This window comes from Pan troglodytes, chromosome X, assembly GCF_028858775.2.
Source record: "Pan troglodytes isolate AG18354 chromosome X, NHGRI_mPanTro3-v2.0_pri, whole genome shotgun sequence".
Classification (NCBI taxonomy): Eukaryota; Metazoa; Chordata; class Mammalia; order Primates; family Hominidae; genus Pan; species Pan troglodytes.
In genome coordinates this window covers 148,896,827-148,917,895 of record NC_072421.2, presented here as the reverse complement: position 1 = coordinate 148,917,895, position 21,069 = coordinate 148,896,827, and the positions used below count along the sequence as shown (strand labels likewise).

The window sequence follows — 21,069 nt, the reverse complement described above, 5'->3', positions numbered from 1 at the left end:
GGGAATGAAGTGAAAGGAAGTGGCCTGGCTTGTAGGCCACATATGGAGTCTAAATCTTCCTGAGTGAGATGGGGAGCTATTGGGAGGATTTTGAGCAGAGGCATGGTATGCCTGATCTATTATCTTTAAAGGAAACTTCTAGTTGCTTTGTGGCAAAGTGACCACAGGTGCAAGAAGGGCAGCAGAAACCAATTTGAGGCTCCAGGCGAGGAGTAAATCTGGGCTGGCCCGAAGTGGGAGCAGTGAAGGTGGTGAGATGCACACAGATGCAGGGTGTGCCATTTGTAGTATCCCCTCCCTCAGGGCTGCTGGATCCTCTTTTGGAGGAAAGCATCCCTGGGTTGCCAGGTTGCGAACTAATGTTCTCCACCTTCATCCTGTATTTACCAAAAGGGCTAACCTCAATGCATCTTTAATGGGCGCACGAGCAGGGCGTATGTGAAAGGAAGTGCAGGCACGTAAGCAGTGAAAGGTAATGGGGGGCAGGGAAGCCAGAGGGTTAATAGCACAAATGTGCCTAGAAACCATTTCTGCTTTTCTCCATTACCTCTCTGGTTTAGAAACCTCAGATTCACATACTCCTATTGGTTTTCCTTCTCTCCAAAGTCCACAGCAGTGAGGATTCCAAATAAGAAAAAGGCATCACAGGCACAGCAGTGGCCATGTCTATCTACGCACGCCTCAGTTGTTTCTTAAGTTGGCTGTTCCCCGTACTAAAATTTTCATTCAACATCATTCATTAGCACTGAAGCAAAGTCAATATGGATTGTCAGGAACCCAGTAAAGGTCTCCTTATTTTAAATTGCACCTTCGATATAGCATTATCAACATTCCACCTTTGCCTAATAAGGTGTGTGCTTACTTCAGGCTTTATACAAACATCTTCAAGTCCATCATTAAACACATACACTGGGAGGCACAATTCTAAATCTCCAGCAGTAGTTCTCAATCCAGCTTCATGTTGATCACTGCCTGTTCCAAATTTTTTTTTTTTTTTTTTTTGAGACAGAGTATTGCTCTGTCACCAGGCTCTCGGCTCACTGCAACCTCCACCTCCCAGGTTCAAGTGATTCTCCTGCCACAGCCTCCTGAGTAGCTGGAACTACAGGCACGCACCACTGCACCCAGCTAATTTTTGTATTTTTAGTAGAGATAGGGTTTCACCACATTGGCCAGGATGGTCTCTATCTCTTGACCTCGTGGTCCGCCGCCTCGGCCTCCCAAAGTGCTGGGATTACAGGCGTGAGCCACCACGCCCCGCCCCAAAGAGCTTTCTAGGCCCCCACCCCCAGAGAGTCCGATTCAGAAGGTCTGGGTTACATTTAGGCAATCAGTTATTTTTAATAAATCCTACAAGGTGATTCCAGTAAACTTTCAGAACTGCTGTCCTGTAGTTTCTGCAATGCCATTACCTGTTTCCTGAGTTCCCTGGACATCTCATAACCTATAAAATTTGTTAATACTAAGACGTCTCAAATGTGTTTGAGAAGGGGATATTAACATTTATTAGTAAGAATTAGCTGGAGTCCTCAGAAGCACAGGAAGGAGCTGGAGTGCAATCAACGGGTGATTAGAGGACAGAGGACACAGGACATTAGTCATGAGGGGGTGGCATGTGGACGTCGTCAGGAATTATCTATTTCCACATTTAATTAGCCATAACTATTTCTCAACTCTCCTTTAGGGGCATTTGAAGCCCACCCCAGACGAAGTATAACCAGCCCTTTACAGCTCAACACCCCTCCCCCATACTCCCAATCAGTTTGAGCATTTCTGGTTGACATTTACTGCATAAAAACTTATCCTTGACAGCTCTCTATATAATCTACATAGCACAAACAGAGGCCAACGAACAAATTTTTTAAAGTGAGCTCTGTACATATTCTACATGTTATAAAACGAGAAGCAGGCAAACAAATTTTTAAAAACAGAGCGGTTAATAAAACATTAATTGAATCAGGACACAGCAAAGTAGCACTACAAACACTTTTTTTAATGACATCAGATGGTAAATTTATACAAATAACAAGCTACAATATAGTGAATATAAAATCCATCCAGAAAACGGTTAGAAAAGCATCACTTAACAGAAGTAAATCGGATTCAAGTAGCTAAAGAACTCAAGCCCCCCATTTTGATGATTATACACGGCTTGAAATGCAGCACATCTAAATCCTCCCCCTAGTCAGGGCACTATTCAATACTACAGCATATTCAATGACTCTAGTGATTTAAAGATTCTAACACTTTTAGCATCGACGTCAAGAGACATCTCGTAACAGGTTCACTATGCAAAACTCAAATGAGAATGTGTGAACGTTCTTTGCAAACTGTAAGGTGCTGTGCAGATGTTGTTAGCTATTGCTATTATTACTGTTCAGTGAGATTACACTGAACGTGGGAAAAAGGAAGACTACTCTGTATAACTGACAAATATGACTTACAGAACATCTTAAAAGGAATGCAGATATTACTTTCAAATACACATAGCAACAACACAGGCAAGGAAAGTGTGGCCAGGAGTGATGTCGAGGAATTCCTATTTTAAGGAATATATAAAGGATTAAGCTATTCATAGATTATGTGTAATATTTATCATTAGATTCCCAAAGTCCCTGAAAATAATTTATTTTTAAGGTGACCCTTTCCCCCTGAAAAGGGAAAAAGAAATCTTGTCAGGTTACTAATGTGCTGCTTCAGCCAGCTCTTGTAAAAATTATCTTAAACATAGGAGTACAGTCTGAATTAATAGTTATACTAATCTGGTGGGTGACACAGAGTGCTTGACCGAAGAGAAACCTGCCACTGACCTCAGACAAGTGACAAATTCTGTGTCAGAGTTGAACCATAAGTTTACAACTTCACTTGGGCATAAATTAAACAATAAACATGAACTTGTCTAGAGATAAGAAATACACACTAGGTACATCTAAAATCGGATTTAAATCCTTTTTATGTACTTTCGGGTTTCATCTTTCTTTGTATATACCCCACTTGTTTAACTGATTTTAGTGGTCTCCTTGGGTATTCTAACTGTATACATAAAATTGACATGAAAATGGAAAACAAACGCCAAACAAGTCAATTGGTTGTTTCTTTTGGCAAAGCTGATGACATTTTCATGATGAAAATGTTCTAATTATTAGGCCAGGCATGGTGGCTGATACCTGTAATCCCAGCACTTTGGGAGGCGGAGGCGGGTGGATCACCTGAGGTCAGGAGTTCGAGACTAGCCTGGCTAACATGGTGAAACCCCGTCTCTACTAAAAATACAAAAATTAGCCAGGTGTGGTGGCACGCACCTGTCATCTGAGGTACTCAGGGGGCTGAGGCAGGAGAACTGCTTGAACCCGGGAGGCAGAGGTTGCAGTGAGCTGAGATTGCGCCCTTGCACTCCAGCCTGGGCAAGAAGGGCAAAACTCCGTCTCGAAAAAAAAAAAAAAGAAAAAAGAAAACAAAATGTTCTAATTATTAAAATGTATTTCTGTTAGATTTCCATGAAACATGGGGATTTTTAATGGCAGGTTTAAATTTTTTTTCACTAACAACCCCAAACCAAATTCTACTGTTATATGTACAATGGTATCCATTTGAAGAACTAATGACATCAGATACATTCTACAGCAGACTTTTCATTTCTCAACACAAATGAGAAAAAGGACTACATTCTCCAGGGCCAAACAGGAGGTGAGGAAGGTAATGTGTTACCGTAAATAGGGTTAAATCAGTAGTTTGGACTGACACTTCAAGTTATATCTCCTAACTGAGGTTATTCTTACAATCAGTTTTCAAACAATAGGGAACATATTTCTACCTTAAAACATGTATAAGGGCTCAACTGTAGCTTTCCTTTCTATACATCCTGAAGTATATACATTGTGTAAAAGGAAACTAGTGAGACATTTTGAAAAATAAATCTATTTGTCAAATACCATATGTTATTTAACATAGTTAAAAACAGCAGCAAACTAGTGAGTTAACAGTTAAAACTCTAGGAAAAAACTGCTTTGAAAACAAGCCTATTTTGTTATAAGCCTAAATATCAACCCTAGCATTTGATTTTAACCTTCAAACATTTGGCGCTTTTCCCAAGAGGAAATTACAACTGCCTTTGCATATGCCCCTGGTTTAAATACTTGCAGAAAAATACCCATGTATCATTACCTATTCAGCAAATGCCTGAAACCAAAACAATAATCCAACATTGGACAGTAACATTTTACAAACAGCATAAGATCCCAAAAGCACAAGAAATACCTTGGCATTATATAAAAAGAAATTAGGTGGACAATTCTAAATACAACAATACTTCTTAATTAGGGACCATCTAGAAATCTACCACATACTACCCTAGACTCAAATGTCATTATACTAAAATTGTAGTCTTTAAGCAAGAATTAAAAACAGTTCCATAATAATCATACCGATCTTTCACTTTTCTCAACAGTTAAACACAAATGCTATTTGACTTTCATGACTAATCATCCCTCTATTCCTTTAGTCCAGTTTCACAACATAAAAAATAAATGTGAACAACAAATCGGTAATGGTTTCACATACTTAAGCAAGAATCCTAAGTATTAGGATTATCAGTAACAGAAAATTTGAATTTTAAGAGAATAAAGATAGAATGTGTTTATTTAGAAAATGGTCAATAAGGCCAGGCGTGGTGGCTCACGCCTGTAATCCCAGCACTTTCGGAGGCCGAGGCGGGTGGATCACCTGAGGTCACAAGTTCAAGATTAGCCTGGACAACATGGTGAAACCCCGTCTCTACAAAAAAATACAAAAAAAAATTAGCCAGGCGTGGTGGCAGGCATCCGTAGTCCCAGCTACTTGGGAGGCTGAGGTGGAGAATCACTTGAACCCAGGAGGCAGAGGTTGCAGTGAGCCGAGATTGCACCACTGCACTCCAGCCTGGGTGACAGAGCAAAACTCTGTCTCAAAAATAAATAAATAAATAAAATAAAGAAAAAGAAAAAGAAAATGGCCAATAATCACTCATCTGAAAAAATGCAAATAGCTCTCAGGAAAAGCTGGCAGAATTTGAACTTGTAAGCTAAACTTTTAGTGTGTATCAAACTAGCATTAAGAAATGGCTTTCAAAAATGAATACGGGATATCAACTAAAATAGAGGTTATTTTTAGATGGCAACATTATGGGGAATTTTGATTTTTTTTCCTGTTTGAATATGTATTTTTCCAGTTTTCTACAAAGAACATATACTATGATTTTAAAATTAAAAAACAAATGCTTGTGGGAGTGTTTTTAGATTGCACATAATTAGTACCAAATAACTAGAAAGAACACAGACTAAAGATACGAAAATAAAATCAAGGGTTTTTTCCATCAGATATGCCCAAGGAGAATACTTTTTGGGTGAAAAAAAAACGTTTTCCAGATTGTTTCCACTCCTAACATATGCAAAAATGAACATATTTAAATGCAAATTCCTATCATATACACTACAATTTTAAAAAATAGTAAAAAAAAAATTTTAAATGGAGCTTCCTCGAACCTTTTAATTGAAGCCTAGCTTCAATGTTGAATGAGGAAGCAAAGTATCTCATTAAAAAGTTGGTCTGCAAAGCACAAAGCTGGCCTGCAAGGGGACTTGAAGGAAGCAGGCTGAGTGTTTGAGTAGTGAGATCTTTGCTTTGCTCTTTAGATCCTTCAGTAAGCTAAGGTCCTTTTACCTGAATGGATGTAATTTAGCCTAGTTTTCCCATAAAATAATGTAATGGATAATTCTTATTGACTAGGGATTACACTTCATGTGAAATTCCTCAGTGACATTCAGATTAATTCCAGTGTCCACAATTTAAGCAACTTTCCATAGGAAATTAAAATCCCAAATCCAAGGACCTGGTATTTTCATGCTAAAGAAAGCATTCCAGCGTAAAGTGGAGTTTAATTTGCTTCACTGTGTGCATCTTAATATATCTAAATGAGTAAAACTCAAAAGCAACCGTAAGTCAGAATACTATAAAACATGTTTTGTTGAAAGATAAAATTCCTTCCAGAGTATTGTCTAATTAAATTAACATATTTCTTTGTAACTAATTTAACTTTTCCAAATTCTCATTTGCAAATCAGATTCATACAGTTAAAACTGAATATACAAACCAACATATTAGAAAGATCAAAATTTACACTACTCAAACGTGACTCCTTAAGACTGACTTTAACATGTTCTTTCAACTTTATTCAAATCAGATGGCCCCCTCCAGCATTTATCATTTTAAAAAATGAATTTAATGCTATCAAAAGGTGATGTTCACTTTAATCCTGTTTGCCTTCACGCCACTGTCGTGAGCCTTCATTCCAGGCCACATACACAAAGAGGGCCAGCACCACATGGACGGCGACCACTGCAACAATAGCAGCGTAAAAATAGCTGTCCCTATTGGACATCCCAAGGGCGCCTATCAAGAGAAAAAAAACAGTTTCCATTTTATTGCAAAATTTACCAAAGTACAAAAAAAAAAAACAAAGCATCCTAATTTTTATGATGTATTTATTTAACTAGTCAGGCAATTAAAAAGTAATATTTTGGGTGGTAATGAATAAAGTATTCACTAAAAGATATGAGTACCTTCTATATATTAAGAACATTATGTTGGCCGGGCGCAGTGGCTCACGCCTGTAATCCCAGCACTTTGGGAGGCCAAGACGGGCAGATCACGAGGTCAGGAGATGGAAACCATGCTGGCTAACACCGTGAAACCCCGTCTCTACTAAAAATACAAAAAAATTAGCCAGGCGTAGTGGCAGGCGCCTGTAGTCCCAGCTACTCGGGAGGCTGAGGCAGCAGAATGGCATGAACCTGGGAGGCAGAGCTTGACGCGAGCCGAGATCGCACCACTGCACTCCAGCCTGGGCGACTGAGCGAGACTCCGGCTCAAAAACAAACAAACAAACAAACAAACAAACATTGTTTTAAACAAAACCATAATTATAAAGACTTCAGGCCGGGTGCAGTGGCTCACGCTTGTAATCCCAGCACTCTGGGAGGCCGAGGCGGGTGGATCACCTGAGGTCACGAGTTCGAGACCAGCCTGGCCAACATGGCGAAACCCCGTCTCTTCTAAAAATACCAAAAATCAGTCGGGTGTAGTGACGGGTGCCTGTAATCCCAGATACTCAGGAGGCTGAGACAGGAGAATCGCTTGAACATGGGAGGCGGGGGTTGCGGTGAGCCGAGATCGCGCCATTGCACTCCAGCCTGTGCAACAAGAGTGAAACTGTCTCAAAAAAAAAAAAAAAAATTTCAACATCAAAAAGGGGACTTCATTCTCTCTTCCTTCCATTATCTGACACTAAAGTCCATTCCCCCAAAATTCCTCCTCCCATGTCAGCCAACCCCTATTCTTTAAAAGGTACTAAGAGAAAGGATTTGCAAGCTATTTCACAGAAAACCATAGGAAAACTGTCAAGCTGAAACAACAAGTTATTTCATAAAGACTCATTATGAGCAATATGATTTTTTGAAAAGCTAAACAAGAAAAAAATAAGAATACCCAGTTTAAAGATATAAAGAGGTCATAAAAGCACAGAATCTTAAATTGGGGGAAAACATCTTGTTTTAATGGGTCTAAGATTACCTTCAAATATATAAGATTTAGTTGTGAAATATAACCCAATAGGAACAGTGATCATTAAAGCTGTGAAGAACAGGAGCGTCTTCAGTGTAGATGCTAATGAGCTTTCATTTCTGGAATAAAGTAAACAAAGAGAAAATCAGAACCTGCACAGTCATATCCAAACGCTCTTATGTCCCTGAAACTATAAACATCCACAAATGAGATGCTATGCAGGAGGAAGATCACAGGCAGGGACTCGTAATCCGAAGATCCTAGAGAACCAGCTGTGGGTAGTGGGAATTTCTTGAGCTGGAACATGAAGATTATACACCACCTTTAGGGACTGTCATTCATATCCAGTGTAAGACGAAGCGTCAGGGCACCTCAGATCAACTGCCAACAAGCTGGGTGAACAAACTAAGTGAAGAAACTCAGTGCCCCTGCCTCTGGAACTGGAGCTTTTACCCAGGGAAGCCACGGCGGACAGCGGCACCAGTGCCCAACCCATGCGGCAACCGTGTCCACCAGCACCAGACACCAGACCTGGGAACGCAGCAGGCACCATGGGTGGATCAGCGCGCCCTCTTTTGCTGGAATCAGAGCTTCTGTCAGGGGAAGCCACCAGCTTGCTGTCCTCCAGCATGAGACAGTGGACCAGGGAACTAACGAGGCAGACACACCTGTGCACCCTCCCACACTGGAATCAGAGCTTTTGCCCAGGGAAGCCACTGTCACACCGGTCCCTGAGCCCACGCAGCAACCCTGACCACCAGCACCAGACACCAGACCAGGGAATTCGGCAGGCACCACGGGTGGAGCAGTGTGCCCTCTCCCGCTGGAATCGGAGCTTGCATCTGGGAAAGCTGCCAGCCTCCTGTCCTCCAGCACCAGACAGTGGACCAGCAAACTAACCAGGTGGAGCCGACGCACCAGCGTGCCCTCCCCCACTGGGATCAGAGCTTTGGCCCAGGGGAAGCCACTGCCACACCAGTCCCTGAGCCCATGCAGCAACCCTGACCACCAGCACCAGACACCAGACCACTGAAGGAGGTAGGCAGAGCGAACGGACCAGTGCGCCGTCCCCAGCTGGAATAGGAACTTCTGTTATGGGTGAAAAATCGAGCTAGAGAGAATACTTCCAAACACGTTTTAAGAGGCTCGAATCACCTTGATACCTAAGCCAGACAGACACAGCAAGAAAACTACAGGACAACATCACTGATGAACACTGGTGCAAAATTCCTCAATAACATATTTTCAAACCAAATTCAACAATAATCAGGCCAGGTGTGGTGGCTCACACCTGTAATCCCAGCACTTTGGGAGGCCGAGGCAGGTGGATCACTTGAGGCCAGGAGTTCGAGATCAGCCTGGCCAACATGGCAAAACCCAGTCTCTACTAAAAATACAAAAATTAGCTGAGAGTGGTGGCGTGTGCCTATAGTCCCAGCTACTTGGGAGGCCAAGGCACAAGAATCCCTTGATCCTGGGAGGCAGAGGTTGCAATGAGCCAAAATCACACTCCAGTCTGGGCAACAGAGCAAGACTCTGTCACAAACAAACAAAACCAATACATCAAAAAGATTATATATTATGACCAAGTAGGATCATCTCAGTTGATGCAGAAAAAGCACTTGACAAACTTCCGCATCCTTTACTGAGCTGAAAAAGAAATCAAGAAAACAATCTCATTTATAATAGCATTAAAAAAAAATACTTAGGGGCCAGGCTCAGTGGCTCATGCCTGTAATCCCAGCACTTTGGGAAGGCTGAGGCTTGAGGCCGGGAGTTTGACGCAAGCCTAGGTAACATAGCAAAACCCCACCTCTACAAAAAAAAATTTTGACAATTCGCTGGGCATGGTGGCACGTGCCTGTAATCTCAGCTACTCAAGAGGCTGAAGTGGGAGGATTGTTTGAGCCCCAGAGGTCAAGGCTGCAGTGAGCAGTGATTGGGGCACTTTACTCTGGCCTGGGTGACAGAGCAAGACTCTATTTCAAAAAAAAAGAAACTTAGGAATAAATTTAACCAAGGCGATGAGTGACTTGTACACTGAAAAGTATAAAACACTGATGAAAGAAATTGAAGATGACACAAATAAATGTAAAGATATCCTGTGTTCATGGATTGGAAGAATTAATACTGTTGAAATGTCCACAGCACCCAAAGCAACATACAGATATAACACAATCTCTATCAAAATTCCAGTAGCATTCTTCATTAAAATAGAAAAACAATCCTAAAATTCATCATACAGAACCACAAAAAACCCCAAATAGCCAAAGCAACGCTGAAAAAGTTGTAAGCGTCACACTTTCTGATTTAAAATATTACAGTTATAGTAATCAAAACAATATGGTATTGGCATAAAAACAGAAACATATAACAATGAAACAGAATAGAGCCCAGAAATAAATCCAAACATATATGGCCAACTAATCTTCGACAGGGGTGTTAAGAGGAACACAATGGGGAAAGGACAGTCCCTTCAATAAGTGGTACTGGGAAAACAGGATTTCTACATGCAAAGAAAAAAACTGGACTCTTACACCATAAACAAAAATCAACCCAAAATGGATAAAATAACTAAAACATAAAGATATAAAGTTTTAAGACATAAAAGAACACAGAGGGAAAGGTCCTTAACATTGGCCTCAATAATGATTTTTTGCATATCACACCAAAAGCTCAGGCTACAAAAGAAAAAATAAAGCGGCTTGCATCAAACTAAAAAGCTTCTGTACTGCAAAGGAAACAATCAACAAAATGAAAAGGCAGCTTACAGACTAGGAAAACATATTTGCGAACCACCTATCTTGTAAGGGGTTAATATCCCAAAATTTATAAAGAACTCTTACAACTCAGCAGAAAAACCACCTGATTAAAATATGGACAACAGCTGGACAGACATTTCTCCAAAGACATAAAAATGGCCAAGAGATAAATGAAAATGTGCTCAACATCACTAAATCATCAGGGAAATGCAAATCAAAACCACTATGAGATATAGTCTCACACTTCTAAGGACAGCTATTATCAAAAAGGCAAGTGATAACAAATGTTTGTAAAAGTGTGGAGAAAAAGAAACCCTACTACATTGTGACTGGAAATGTAGACTGGTACAGCCATTATGGAAAACAGTTCCTAAAGAAATTAAAAATAGAACTACCACACAGCCCAGCAATCTCTCTTCTGGAATATAACCAAAGGAGATGAAATCACTACCTCGTAAAAATACCTGCACTTCCATGTTCATTGCAGCATTATTCACAATAGCCAAGATTTGAAAACAACCTACGTGTATGTAGACAGACAAAATAAAGAAACCGTAGTGTATATATACAAGGGAATATTTTATTCAGCCTTAAAAGAGGACATCTGCCATTTGCCACAACATGGATGGACCTGGAAGACATTATGTTAAGTAAAATAAGCCAAACGCAGAAAGACAAATACTACATGAGCTCACTTATATGTGGAATCTTTAAAAAAAAAAAAAAAAGGTCAATGGTCAACTGCACAGGGACAGAGAATAAAACAGTAGTTACCATGGCGGTGGGGGTGGGAGGCTGGAGGGGAGGAAATAGGAAGATATACATCAAAGGACACAAAGCAGTAGATATATGGATTAACAAGTGAGATAGCTAATGTACAAGAGGACTATAGGCAATAAAGTTGCATGGTATTAGGGACTTTTGTAAATAAGATTTTAGCTGCCTCTGGTCACGCACACACAAAAGTATGTGAGATGACAGATATATTAATCTGCTTCACCATAGTAATCATTTTACTATATGTATGCCATAACATCATGTTATGAACCTCAAATATACACAATGAAATTTATTTAAAAAGAACCTGAACAAAAAACCCACAAAAACATTGAGTAAAATATATATTAAATATAACTAACCTCATGCCTATTTCTTGATCACATGCTCTGCACATGTGTGAGAAATTAAATGCTTACTGCTGTAAAAAAAAAGTTCTAATATTTTCTTTTGGTACTTAAATGGATCATCTTTTAGCAGGCCTCATTTTGGTTATTACTGAGCTATACAACTCTCATTTAATATACATAAGCTCCCTTAAACTGTTTCCTACTAGTAAATTTTTAGAGAAATTTATTGTGTAATCCTCATGAAGAGTATGAGTGTCTGCAGTGGAGAATCTACAAAAAATACAGAGAGTCACTAATTGGCCAATTCTTTTGTGGACCCTAAAAAAAGCACTTGACTTTGGTGTTTCTATGGTGAGTAAAAAAGTATGTTTTAGGAATGCAACTTTCAGATTATCTAACTTGTTAAAGGAACAGAAAGGAAGTGTTAACTGATTGTTTTGTTCTTTACATGACCTCTCTTGAGTATCTATTATCTGGTCTGGCTTTTAAAAAGTTTATTATTGAAAAGATGATATAACACCATAAAAATGTTTTAAAGTAAACAAAATCACTTATAATCCCACCACCCAAATATAACCTTTCTACACATTAATTTCTAGCCCCCACACAATCTATACACAGCATACCTTAATAATTTATGGCTAATTCCTTCTCACTTCTCTCTTTACCTCAAACTTCAAAAATGTGACTACTTTTCTGTGTTGTGACCTCACTAATATGGGACTAAGCATTAAGTCAAAGTGTACATACAAACTTTTGAAAACTAGCAAACTTCCTCTACTGTTTATAGGACATTTTCTCCCTGGATTCCAGCCACAAGAGCTGTTGGTTTTGCTGACACAAGCCACCCTGGGTAAAATCAGTGGCTTATCCAAGACAAAGCAACTGATGCTATTCAATTGATTTATCCTATGTATCTTTGGGTGTTACTGAGCAGAGATTTGTTAGAAATGAGGAATGAGAAAGGCTGGAATTAAAGTTGTCCTCACACAAAGGAAAAAGTTCAGGATGAACCTTAATCTGCCTCCATTTATAACACCACCTAGTTTTCCCACTTCATACAAACTTCTGCAGCCAACATTGAGCAGACAGAGCCTACCACATTCCCTTTTGTAGCAAGTAAGACAACAGGAATTCTTTCTCCCACAGTCAAGATTTCACTGCAAATTCCATTAGGAAACCAGAATCAGTCTAGAAGGACTATGCTGTAAGTGTATCTAATAAAAATACGTTGGTATTCTCATAAATGAATAATTAAAAAAAACCCCACATTGAGGCTGGATAAAGAAAATGCGGTACATATACACCATGGAACACTATGCAGCCATAAAAAAGAATGAGATCATGTCCTTTGCAGCAACATGACTGGAGCTGGAAGCCATTATCCTAAGCAAATTAAGACAGGAAAAGAAAACCAAATACTGCACGTTCTCATAAGTGGGAACTAAACAACAAGAACAGATGGACACTAGGAGAGGAACAACAGACAGTGCGGTCTACTTGAGGGTGGAGGCTGGGAGGAGGGAGAGAATCAGAAAAAATGCCTATCGGGTACTATGCTTATTACCTGGGTGACAAAATTACCTGTACGCCAAGCCCCCGTGACATGCAGTTTACCTATATAACAAACCTGCGCATGTACTCATGAACCTAAAATAAAAGTTAAAAAAAAAAAACAACTCACAGTGACCCTGTCGGAAAGAGAAGGCATCACAGAGCTCCAAAGATCGTGGGCTTTGGAGTCAGTGAGCTTGGTCAAACGTTAGCTTCAATTACATACTAACTTTGTCGCCTAATTCTGTAATCACTCACCCTCAGTTTCAAGTCACTTACCCTCAACTGCATCCTCTTCAAAATTGGGAAATCAAGCAGTTAGAGAAATTAAGAATTCTGATAATGTATGTAAAGCACGTGCACTGAGCCTGGCATACAGTAGGTCTTAACGAATGATAGCTAACTCCCTCACCACTCCCTTGCCTACTGGGGTGGGCCAGAACCACCTGCTCTCTCATACATTCCTTCAACTCAGCCACCAGCCTCTATCTTACTGATTCCCCAAGTGAAGCAATCTCACACCAGGGGACTATTCCCTTCTACTCCTTCATTCATACAGCAAACATGTATTAAGCCCCGACTATGCAGGCCCCCTAGGGAACACGGAGATGAAGGAGACCGCATTCCTGTCCTCAGAAGGCTGACCCTGCGGTAATGAAAGAGACTGCAATATAGACGACAGCGAGAGGAAGTGCTAGGATAGGAGCACGAGCTGAAGGCCCACTGACCTATTCCCCATGACCCCGGATCCCTTGCTCCCGAGCGAAAGTTCGGGGCCGGGAGTTTAGACGTCTCAGGCTCCAACCTGCTTTCCCCGCCCCGTTCCCTGAGGCCAGGTCCCCGGGGTCCAGACCTCACGCCCACCCATTCAGCTAGGGCCTTCCCTCAAGCCCTGCTCCAGGCTGGGGCCAGTCCGCCTCGCGGTCCAGGCCCCGCTCAGGGCTACCTGAACTCAGGAGGCTGCAGTGCGTTCAGCGCCGCCTTATCCGGGCGCTCCATGGTGTAGCCGTGCCGGCAAAGGCGCTCGGCGGCAGAGCTGGGCTCGGCGGCCGCGCTCAGTAAGCTCCGCGGGGGAACGGCCGAGGCGGTTCGCACCGGAAGTAGCGGTTCGCGCCGGAAGTGCCCGTTCGCGCCGGAAGTGCCCGTTCGCGGCGGGCGACGGGCCACAGTACGCAGGCGCGGCGCGGCGCGGCGCGCCGCAGCGACGCAGGGCTGTTGCAGGCGCGGGGGCGGGCGCTCACATGACTTACCGGCGGTGGCTCCGCGGCGTGCGCCCTGCCAGGAGGGGCCTGTGCTCGAGGAGCAGGCCTGGCGAGTAGCCCAGCCACTCCACGTTGAGCCGGGACTTGCCGCGCAACATGGTCCTCCTGGGCGGGCGGCGGCTACGCCGCCCCCTGAACTCGCGTGAACGCTGGTCCTCGCCTGCGTCTCGGTCGCTGAGCTGGGGGCGGCAAGGAGACCCGAGCATATGAGCCGCGAGGAGGGACTACCAGCCAGAGGGCTGTGGTGCTAGGCAACTGAGCGTATTCCGCCGACGACAACACAAAAAAGCAGTGCGCATTATTTCGCCACTACTTGAGCAAATAAATGCCTCATTAATTACTGCCCGCAGTGGTAGGAGGTCAAGCCCTTGGCAGCTGGGAGGAGTTAAACACTCACCCGAGTCCGTAAAACTAGAGAATGTCAGAGTTCAAAGAGCTCTTGCTGAGAATGACTGTTCCAGACTCGATGCCAGTGACCCCCAACTTCCATTTAAAAGTTAAAAACATATTTTGCAGCTGCTCAGAAAGCCGCCAATGAGACAACAGGGACTCAAATAGTAAGAACAGATGGGCCTCCCGGGCCTGCGCAACCCGAGAGAGGTAAAAACGAAAGGGTGGGTAAGCCTGGAGTCAGGCTTGACAAAATTAGGTTGCCACTGGCTGCTAATAAGAGGACAGCCCTTACATGGTCAGCGCCTGGAAAGGGCCGCTGACCACACAGCTATTTTCTGCACCACATGGATACAAAGACCACATCTGAAATCATGACTAAACCAGCAGCTTAGAGTGGTGGAAAGGGCAATGGACTGGGCAGCAGGAAGTCCAGGTTTTAGTTCAAACTGAATAATCCCCCTCTAGGGCTGACTGTGCTGGCTCACGCCTGTAATCTCAACACTTTGGGAAGCTGAGGCAGGAGGATTGCATGAGGCCAGTAGTTCCAGAGCAGCTTGGGCAGCATAGCAAGACTCCGTCTCTAAAAAAAAACCTGTAAAATATTTAATAAAAATAATAGTAATCTCTATCTGGGCCTCATCTAGACCTTTAGGTGAGTAAGAACCACCTAATATAAGAACTTGGGGTACAAAGAGAATCTAGCTCTGGGGTAGGCAAACTGAGCCAGCCGACCTAATACATGGAGCCTACCACCTGTTTTTCTACAGCCCTGAGGTAAGAATGGTTTTTCCTTTTTAAATTGTTGAAAACGTCAAAAGAATAACATGACACGTGAAATTTATATGAAATTCAAATTTCAGCGTCTATTGATAAAATTTTATTGGAGCTCAGCCATTCTCATTTGTTTGTATTATCTACAACAGCAATGTTGAGTAGTTGTGACAGAGACGGTATGATCTGCAACGCCCAAAATGATCTGCAATGCCCAAAATTCTTACCATCTGACCCTTTTACAGAAGAGTTTGCTGACCCCTGCTCTAGCTAATCAGCCTGCAGTGAGGTCCTTCAATCCCTAGGGACCCATAAATGTAGTAATGGTGGTTTTGAAGGCAGTTTTTAATATTTTAAAAAACCTAATGAATCTATTTAGTGTTAGGCATCCAAAGCTACTTAAAATATCACCGTTCTTTGATTTTTGACACTTACTATATCATGATGAGGTTATCCTAGTTATCCCATAAGAAAAGACTGTTCACAGATTATTATGAAAATAAGCCACAGTATACTTAATAGAATAAATCTTTTAAAACATAGAATGAACACAAGTGGGGGAACGGAATTGTGACTTATTGTTCCCCAATACCTAGAGTAGGGCCTGGTATATAGTAGGAACTAATAAATATTTGTTAAATAAATAAATTGGGTCCACAAAAGGAAAAAGAGCAAAATAGTTCTTGATGGTGAAAAAATTGGGAACCAGCTTGGCGTGGTGGCACATGCCTGTAATCCCAGCTACTCAGGAGGCTGAGGCAGAAAATCGCTTGAACTCAGGAGGCGGAGGTTGCAGTGAGCCAAGATCGTGCCACTGCACTGCACTCCAGCCTGGGTGACAGAATAAGACTCTGTCCACCCCCCCAAAAAAAACTGGGAACCACTGTTGTTGTAGTTTGCCGGAGCTGCCATAACAAATGCCACAAACTAAGTGGCTTCAACAACAGAAGTTAATCATCTCCCAGTTCAGGAGGTTAGAAGTCTGAGATGGAGATGTTGGCGAGGCTGGTTGCTTCTGAAGGTTGTGAAGGAAGGACTGTTCCAGGCCCCTCTTCTATTTTCTGGTGGTTTGCTGACAATCTTTGGCATTTCTTGGCTTGTAGAAGCATCACCCTGATCTCTGCATTTTTCTTCAAACGGCCTTCTCCCTGCGTCTGTGTTTCTGTCCAAATTTTCCCTTTTTATAAGGACACCAGTCATAATGCATTAGGGGCCCACCCTACACCTGTGTGAACTTAATTATTTACATCTGCAGCGACGCTGTTTCACTCTGGGGTACTGGGGGCTAGGATTTCAGCATATGAATTTGGGGATGGTGTGGGTGACCGGGCCAGCAATTCAACCCATAACAGTAGTCTAAACACTTCCTTGTACAGATGAGAAAACTGCGGCCCAGAGAGGGGACGGGACTTGTGGGAAGTCACACATTTATCTAGTGGGATGTAGCTTGACTCCTGACTCTCAGGCTGGCACTTTTACACTCCCACATTAACAGCCTAAGTTGCACTTGTGTGATAACTTAAACAGGAACCATTCATAAATGAGATTTGCTGTGGGACAAACTTCTTATGTAATTTACATAGTAGTGTTTTTAAATATAAACAAAAGCTCTCATATCTCTTTTTTATTCATTTATTTATTTATTTATTTATTTATTTCGAGACAGAGTCTCGCTCTTTCGCCCAGGCTGGAATGCAGTGGCGCGATCTCCGCTCACTGCAAGCTCCGCCTCCCGGGTTCACGCCATTCTCCTGCCTCAGCCTCCCGAGTAGCTGGGACTACAGGCGCCTGCCACCACGCCCGGCTAATTTTTTGTATTTTTTTAATAGAGACGGGGGTTTCACCGTGTTAGCCAGGATGGTCTCGATCTCCTGACCTCGTGATCCGCCCGCCTCGGCCTCCCAAAGTGCTGGGATTACAGGCGTGAGCCACCACGCCTTGCCATATCTCTTTTTTATGCTGACTTATACACTCTGCCAACATTTACTGTGAGCTTACTGAGGTAGACACAGAACTTTAAAAATAAACTCAGAATCTGTACTAGAAGGAAAGAATCTAGCCAGCAGTCAGCCCTCTCAACAGAGCCCTGAAACCTCCTACCTGCAGTGCTACAAAAGAATTAGAGGCAAGTGGAGCTCATACAGAGCCGTTGCCATGGGAATGAAATGGTGTGTTAGGGGGTGTGGCCACTACAGAGGAAACCATAATAGTGGTTTCCTACCACTGCTGCCCTAAAGCATGTGTCTTGTGCTTCATTTTACTGAGCATATTCACAGTCCCTACAATTTATACCATCCCCACTTCATAAGTGGAAAAACTGAGGCCAGGGAAAATTTCAGAGTCTGGTGAAGGCTTCCCAATGCCCCTTAAAGTCAGAAACTGATTCTCAAACTGAAAGAGCCCCAGTTTGGCACTTTAATTTTAGTTGAGAAAACTGACAGCTAAAGATGGGAAGTGATTTGCCCCAAATTCCCTAGGTCAGTGATAGAATTAGAGAATGTATAGTTCCTAATTCTGTCTCGTGTTTTCTCCACCATATTGTTGTAAACTTCTGTACTACTTGTAAGACACGTTTTCTCCACCATATTGTTATAAACTTCTGTACTATTAACCCAGTGACGTGAAAAGTATACACCCAAAGACACGTTTTGCAACCCCAAATTGCTTTACTTACCCGAAAAAACTTCGTTTCTTGAAGTTTCCTTTTGGGTGGCTGGCTGTGGGATTGGATGGAACAACCATATTGAAACACCAACTGATACTTGCCAAGGCCTATACCTGAACAGCACGGTGTTTTTAAAACTAAGACATAAGGAAAATAGAAATAAGCTCCACTGTACAATCAACAAAACTCATATTAAAAAAGAGAGAAACTCTGGCTTCTTTGTAATGTAGGCTGTGATGTCTTTTAAAAAAAATTGGTAAAATATGCCCCCTGGTGAAAAAGCATAGTTCCATTTATAGAAAAAAAAATAACTAAGGGGTTATTATAGTTAAAACCTCCATTGTCAACGCTGCCCTTCGCCCCAGGCAATGAATTGGGTTTTACTCAAGGGTCTTCCTTACCTCACATCAACCTCTGGCCAGCACTGCTGCCCTAAAGCATGTGTCTTGTGCTTCATTTTAAATAGCATGTTCACAATCCCTACAATTTATACCATCCCCATTTCATTTCCAGGTAGAAATAGTGAAACTAAGGGAAATTTCAGTCTGGTGAGGACCTCACAATGCCCCTTGCCTCCTGACTCTTGAATGCCCTAAAATTTACATCAGGCTACCTCTTCCAGCTCTATCTGCCAGATAGCTAAGCTGGGATCTCTGAGCTGGTGAAGGGACTTGCCCATGGAGTCAAGGAATGCTCAGGGTTCATGCCTCAGGACTGTTCTCACCAACTTGACTCACCTTTGGGGCTCTAGTGGAGCCCGTGGGCCTTCCGGCAAACAGAAGTAGGCAATGGGGGTCAGGAAATGGCCCCCCACTGCCTGTCCAGCGTGGTGCCAGCTCAGCCAAGGATCCCATGTCCCCTGGCACACCAGTGGTTTGATATAACCAGAGGATCTCCTGCCCATGAGGGGCGGCAGCGCTCCAGTTACCAACCCCCAAGTGAAAGATCCTGGATCAAGTCTTTCCTGATTGGCCTGCACCCAGAGGCTACGCTACCAGAAGAGGAACTGGACAAGGGCACACCCCAAGGTATACACACGTTTTTTCCTTGAAAGGCCCAGGCTTTGAGGAGGCGATCGCAACCAGTGGGCTGAATAAAAGAGCAAGTGTCGGCACGGAGAGAGCTAGGCCCGGGCTCACCAAGACATAGAGCCCGAGGGTTCTGAAAACACTGTTCACGGTGGAGCACGAGGCTCGAGCGCCAGAGACCTCGGAGTTGGGTTTCCACGTGGTTATTCCCAGCGCCAAGTGGGCGGGGCAGGGGAGGGCGGGGCAAGGCCTGCTCCCAGCTTGGGCCACTCTGATTGGTCCGCAGCAGCATGTCTTTCCTGGCGAGTCTGGGCAGGCCAAGCAGCCCCGCCCACCTGCAGCCCAACGCGAAGGGGCGGGACCTAGAGCTGGCTGCAGACTGAGCGCCTTGCACCCAGCAGGTGTCGGGGTGAAATCAGAGTGTCTAGCCCCTCATCCCGTGGAGGCTGGCACCCCCGGCCTGAGCTGCACTCATTGAGTAAACAAATACATAATTGGTGAATGCGTGAGTGGGTGAGAGAAATCGAAGGGAAAACCCAAAATTCTTCCAGGATTTCAATGAGAAATAGCTATAGATTTTGTTTTGGTTGTTTTCGCTGTTCTCGGTTCTTACTTTTTCCATAATTGGGTGGAAAAAGTTAGAAACACTCGAGAGAGGAAAAAACTGCAAGAGGCAAATGAAACCCAGGAGAAGCAAGGCAAGGAGGAGCTGGTGATTCGAGAATGTGTAATAAAAAGACGTAAAAGATGAATAAAGTGCTCCAGGCCCGGGCATGCCTGGCCCTTGGCTTCTTGGCTGAGTGGTCCCAGGCTGCACCTCTAGCTCCTGTCCTGGGAAGAAGAAATCGCCTTACAAAAGGGGCGGAGTGAAGGGAGTGTATGTGCTAGCGTGTGGGGCTGTGTATATGAGTGTGTGTGCATTTGAGTATGTGAGTGTGCTTCACTGTGTGAGGGTATGTGTGACTGTGTGTGTGTACGCGTGCACGCATGTGAGTTTGTCTACATCATTGGGGGAAATATAATTAAAAACAAAATCTTCTCCCGGCCCAGATAACCTCTCCATAAAGGTAGAAGAGAAAGAAAACAATTTTCTTGAATAAACATTAAATCAGAATGTGATATGAATCACAGGCAGCCAGCTAAAAGTATTGCAAGGACAGAAAGAAACCTCACACTAGGCATACCTCAGAGGTATTGCAGTTTGGTTGCAGACCAGCACAATAAAGCGAATATTGCAATAAAGCAAGTCACGTAATTTTTTTGGTTTCTCAGTGCATATGAAAGTTACGTTTATACTATAGTATAGTCTGTTAGGTGTACAGTAACATTATGTCTAAAAGTAACGTACATACCTTAATTTAAAAATACTTTATTGCTAGAAAATGCTAATGATCATCTGAGGCTTCATCTAGTGGTAATTTTTTTGCTGGTGTAGGGTCTTGCCTCCATGTGGATGGCTGCTGACTGATCAGGGTGGTACTTGCTGAAGGTTGGAGTGGCTGTGGTAATTTCTTAAAATAAGATGACTATGAAGTTTGCTGCATCGACTGACTCTTCATTTCATGAAAGATTTTTCTGTAGTTTGCAATGCTGTTTGATAGCATTTTACCCACAGAACTTCTTTCAAAACTGGAGTCAGTCCTCTCAAACACTGTTGCCACTTTATCAGCTGTTTATAAAATATTCTAAGTACTTTGCTGTCATTTTAACAATATTCACAGCATCTTCACCAGGAGTAGATTCCATTTCAAGAAACCCCTTCCTTTGTTCATCCATAAGAAGCAACGCCTCATCTGTTCAAGTTTGATCATGAGATTGCAGCAATTCAGTCACATCTTCAGGCTCCACTTTTAATTCCAGTTCTCTTGCTATATCCTCCACACCTGCAGTGACTTCCCCCACTGAAGTCTT

General features: G+C 42.8%; 1 protein-coding gene across 5 annotated transcripts in view; it reads right to left on the bottom strand.

Annotated features, from left to right (window-relative positions):
* VMA21 (vacuolar ATPase assembly factor VMA21) overlaps positions 1-15,168 on the bottom strand; it is an 89,374-nt gene extending 74,206 nt beyond the window's left edge. The window contains exons 1-4 of one of the 5 annotated variants that reach the window (XM_016944435.3): positions 14,699-14,902; positions 14,290-14,480; positions 7,606-7,715; positions 1,973-6,426 (exon numbers count right to left, since the gene is read on the bottom strand). In XM_016944435.3, coding sequence (XP_016799924.1) covers positions 6,284-6,426; positions 7,606-7,715; positions 14,290-14,399 — 363 coding nt within the window. In that variant the 5' untranslated portion in view covers positions 14,400-14,480; positions 14,699-14,902 and the 3' untranslated portion in view covers positions 1,973-6,283. Of the gene's footprint in view, positions 1-1,972; positions 6,427-7,605; positions 7,716-13,767; positions 13,936-13,985; positions 14,175-14,289 lie in introns of those variants that run through there. The other 4 variants (XM_016944434.4, XM_016944437.3, XM_063804386.1 and 1 more) reach the window with 4 other exon arrangements.
* Positions 15,169-21,069: the final 5,901 nt, after the last annotated feature.